Here is a 4,078-nt window from a genome sequence, read left to right as displayed (position 1 = left end):
ATTTGTATACCAAACAATTATTCAAGGGGCGTTTTTATAAGGGGAATAAGGTGGCAGTTAAAAAAGAAGGTAGTAAATGGGTAATGTTTGGAAAATAGACTGGCTCAAGAGGGATCTTTTTATTTTAAAAAAGGTGTTAATGGTTGAAAACTTTAGACAGTTTTCATTTCCCCATTGTTGTAGATGTATTATACTGTTTATATTTCATTGTTCTCTGATTTTATAATCTAGTTTTATTGCATTGTTTGTTTTATGTATTAGACCAGTCTTTACTGCATTGCCTCCTAGTCCACCTTGAGTCTCAACAAAAAGGTGGCCTAAAACTAACTAAACTAATCACTATGTATAACATTGCACATGGAGCTACATGCAGCATTAAGGAAGAACAGGAAGACAGATACCTGTTCTATGCCAATAGGACAGCAGGGGAGGTCCGGTTCCTGGAGAGGTACATCTACAGCTGGCAGGAGTTTGTGCCCTTCAACAGCAGCCGCAGGAGCTACGAGGCTGTCACTGAGCTGGGCGAGCCCGGCGCCCACTGCTGGAACAGCCAGAAGGAGTGGATGGAATATATGCAGACCCAGGTGGACACCTTCTGCTGCCACAACTACAGGGTCCAAGAGGGATGGGGCATCACCCTCGCCAGGAAGGAAGGGTGAGTGAGGAGGGGGGGCGGTCCTTCCAGCAGGACCGGGGGTGAAAGGGAGCCGGGGGGGGCTTTTCCCTTCCCATCCACACTGGCAACGTTGTTGGAGAGGTAAAAGCCGGACCCTCGTAGACGCCCGCTCAGTTTTTCTTAAACCTAAACCACAACTCTGGGAGGGACAAAAAGAAGAGTGGTTTTAGGCAGGGAGTGATTTTCAAGGGGGACTTGGCTGCCAGGAGTTGGAGTGATGGCATGGGGAGGCAATCCCCCCCAATCTTCCCTCCCTCAGAGGCTGGATGGCCATCTGACAGCAATGTCGATTCTGTGAACTTAGGCAGATCATGAAAGGGAGGGCAGGAAGGGTTGCATCAGTGTCCAGTTCTCATGGCCCTCTTTTACAGGCCTAGGGAAATTCCTGACCTTGGGGTCAGGAAGCAGATTTTCTCCAGGCTAGTTTGGCTGGTGATCCTGGAGGTTTTTTTTTATCATCTTCTGGGTGTGGAACAGTGGTCACTGGGGGTGTAGTGGGAGAGGTATTTGTGAATTTCTTTATACATGCATTTTGGAATTCTGATATTACATTCAACACATACACAGCTGAATGTGCGATTTAAAGTCCACATTTATCTAGGTAGTGGTCTCCAGTTCAATTTGCAAAGTGGACATGCATTGCCTCTTTCTTACAAACAGATGTAGGCACATATATGCAAGATGCATGAACATTCCCTGTAACATGAATAGGACTAATGAGATTAAATGTAAAGAAATGAGAGGTACACAGTCTGTTACATAATAAATGTATGCAGCAGTCACAGAAGAGGTGTTAAGTGAGAGGGAGGGGTGGGACACTCAGGTATTATTTGTTGGTGTGGAAACAGTGGTGTTTCAAGTCCCCCTCTTGTCCATTATATGTGTATATATATATATATACATATACATATACATGCAGCTGCAGTCATTGCCAGGATGCAGCCTTCAGACTAGGTCATTGTTCGCAGCAGTCTGTTTCCCTCCTCCTTTCCTTCCACTCCACTCCATAATTTTGTCTGCTCAGCCTGATCTTGCAAAGGGGGAACCCTGTTCTATAAAATAAAAATACCTATTTTTCTTAGTTTCTCTTTTTTCTTTTTCACACTTACCTCCTTCTTCATTTTGCTCCCTTCCTTTCATAATCTGCCTTTGTTTCTCTTTCCTCCTTTCACCTCCCCCCCCCTCTTTATTTCCCATTCTTGGTCTCAGCTCCTTCTCATCCCTGGTTGGCAAATTAGAATGTACTTAACAATAGTAGTGTAGCAGTAAGCCTTTCTTCATATAATGAACACAAGGGGAGTTAATATTTCCCCATAATCTATCAAATTAGTAAAAGGATGCTCCCTCCCCCCTTCACATGCATAATAATAAAATGTTACTCTGTCTTAGTGGTTACACATGTGGAACAGAAGTTAGTACTCATTCTCCCCCATATTAGATTTAATTACATTTTAGACACTGTTCAGGCAGTAGGTTGTTGTTATTATTATATTGGTGGGACATCTCATAGCCTCTGTAAATGCTACTTTAATACTGTAGACATTAAGCCTCAAGTTATATAAGCAGGAACTTGCAAGGATTTGCTGGGAGGGGCATCTCATTCATCCCTCCCCCACGATGTCCTCTTTTCCTTCTCTGAAAACCCCCACAGCCTCTCACCTTTTCCTATTTCCTTCTCTCCTTTCCACCCAACAGCCAACCTACCTTTATCTACTTCTCTGTCTTCAGCTTTCTCTCTCCCCCACCAACTATGGCACAGTTTTGTGGTACTGGCTGCTGGGCCAGGCCCATTAGCATAGTAGGGAACCCTTAAGGGCTTTGGAGAGGGCACATCACTTTCCCCTGTACCCCTCCCCACATTATTTCCCCTTTCCCCTCCCCCTAGCAACCCCCATATCCTATGACCTTTCCCTGCCTCCTTCTCAGCCATTCACCAACCTACATATTATCTGCCTCCTATATTCAGCTATATCTATTATTTACTTACTTCATTTATACTTTGCCTTTCTCCATAGTGGGGACCAAAGCAGCTGACATCATTCTCCTCTCCTCGATTTTATCCACACAACAGCCCTGTGAGGTAGGTTAGGCTGAAAGTATGTGACTGGCCTAACATAACCTAGGGAATGTCTCTGGCAGATTGGTGATTTGAACCTGAGTCTCCCAGACCCTACTCTGAAGCTCTAACTGCTGCACCACACTTGCTTTAATAGGGTGGCTGCTGTTGAACATCAGCACCTTCTCTCTTTTGATGCTAAATATTAGGCACTGCATATCTCAGGTCTCCTCCCAATTGATGGACATTGTGCTTTGATGAGTTGAGTCTTTCCTTAAGCACCTTCCTGTGTCATCATGCATTTATGCTCCATAGAACACGTTCTATGAATCCCGCTTAAGTAGATCAAAATACCTACAGGTAAATTGTGCTATTTCACATTATAACAAGCAAACAGAGAATTTATATGACAGTCTGGAGTTCTCTAGCTATGGATTCATCATTAGCTGCACCATGGAAGCAACATAAGCAACTTCTTTTCTTTATATGACAGTCTGGAGTTCTCTAGCTATGGATTCATCATTAGCTGCACTATTAATTAATCATGGACCTGATTGTATCCAATAGATTACTATACATAAGGTGTATCCATATAGCTATACATCATAAATTTAGTCTGTGGTTTCTGAGCTCTGAGCAGGAGCAGGAGAGAGAGCTGTGAGAGAGGTGAGTGGGTTTCTTTTACTTGCTTTCAGCTGAGAGAATTCAGCTAAGGATATTTTGTGGGAAAACTGTGTTTAGCAGTGTGTGGAAGCACTTAGAGTTCTTGCAGAGTCCTGGCTGATTGAGTGTGGGAGAGGAACGGGCATTGTTTGACTGGGATTGCCTGTAATTGAGAGGAAGTGGAAGGGGCATTGTTTTGCCTGTGATTGAGTGCCTGGGTGAATTTGAATTTGAATAGCTGCTGCCTGACCTCTGCTGGGGGAGGCCTCTATTTAAGGAAGCACCTTGGCAGAGGCACGAGCCTCTGGCACGAGCCGAAGGGTGAGCTAAAGGGCTCTTTGCCTGTGGCTCTTAGCCTAGGGACTCTTAGACTAGGGGCGCTGTAAGAAGCCCAAAAAGAGCCAGAAAGACAAGGCCCTAGGCTCTTTGTCTTTCCCGTAAAATAATTTGACTTGATAACAAAACCCACATAAATACCAAGGGTTTAAAAGGGGGATTATATTTATTTATTTTAAAAGAATTATGAAGCCAGAATGCCAGCAGGGGGTTGGGGGCTATCCAGTGTTTTGCACGGAGTGTCACATGTATGACTATCTGCCCACTGGGCAGAAGTCTTGGGTGTGTCCTCGGTGCAAGGAGCTCCTGGTTCTCAGGGAACGTGTGTGCTCCCTTGAGGCCAAGGT

General features: G+C 44.5%; 1 protein-coding gene across 1 annotated transcript; it reads left to right on the top strand.

Moving 5' to 3' along the window:
• Nucleotides 1-341: 341 nt before the first annotated feature.
• On the top strand, nucleotides 342-659 carry LOC107112365 (HLA class II histocompatibility antigen, DRB1-8 beta chain-like). Its single transcript, XM_015413490.1, has one exon. The coding sequence runs from the start codon at nucleotides 342-344 to the stop codon at nucleotides 657-659; it is 318 nt and encodes a 105-aa protein (XP_015268976.1).
• The last annotated feature ends 3,419 nt before the right edge of the window (nucleotides 660-4,078 follow it).

The sequence above is a fragment of the Gekko japonicus genome, unplaced genomic scaffold (assembly GCF_001447785.1).
Source record: "Gekko japonicus isolate JY-2015 unplaced genomic scaffold, Gekko_japonicus_V1.1 scaffold168, whole genome shotgun sequence".
NCBI lineage: Eukaryota > Metazoa > Chordata > Lepidosauria > Squamata > Gekkonidae > Gekko > Gekko japonicus.
This window is presented reverse-complemented; position numbering and strand designations above follow the sequence as displayed.

What these genes read in the sequence shown, in the direction of transcription:
- LOC107112365 (XM_015413490.1), top strand. Translation starts at nt 342, where the DNA reads ATGTATAACATTGCACATGGAGCTACATGCAGCATTAAGGAAGAACAG.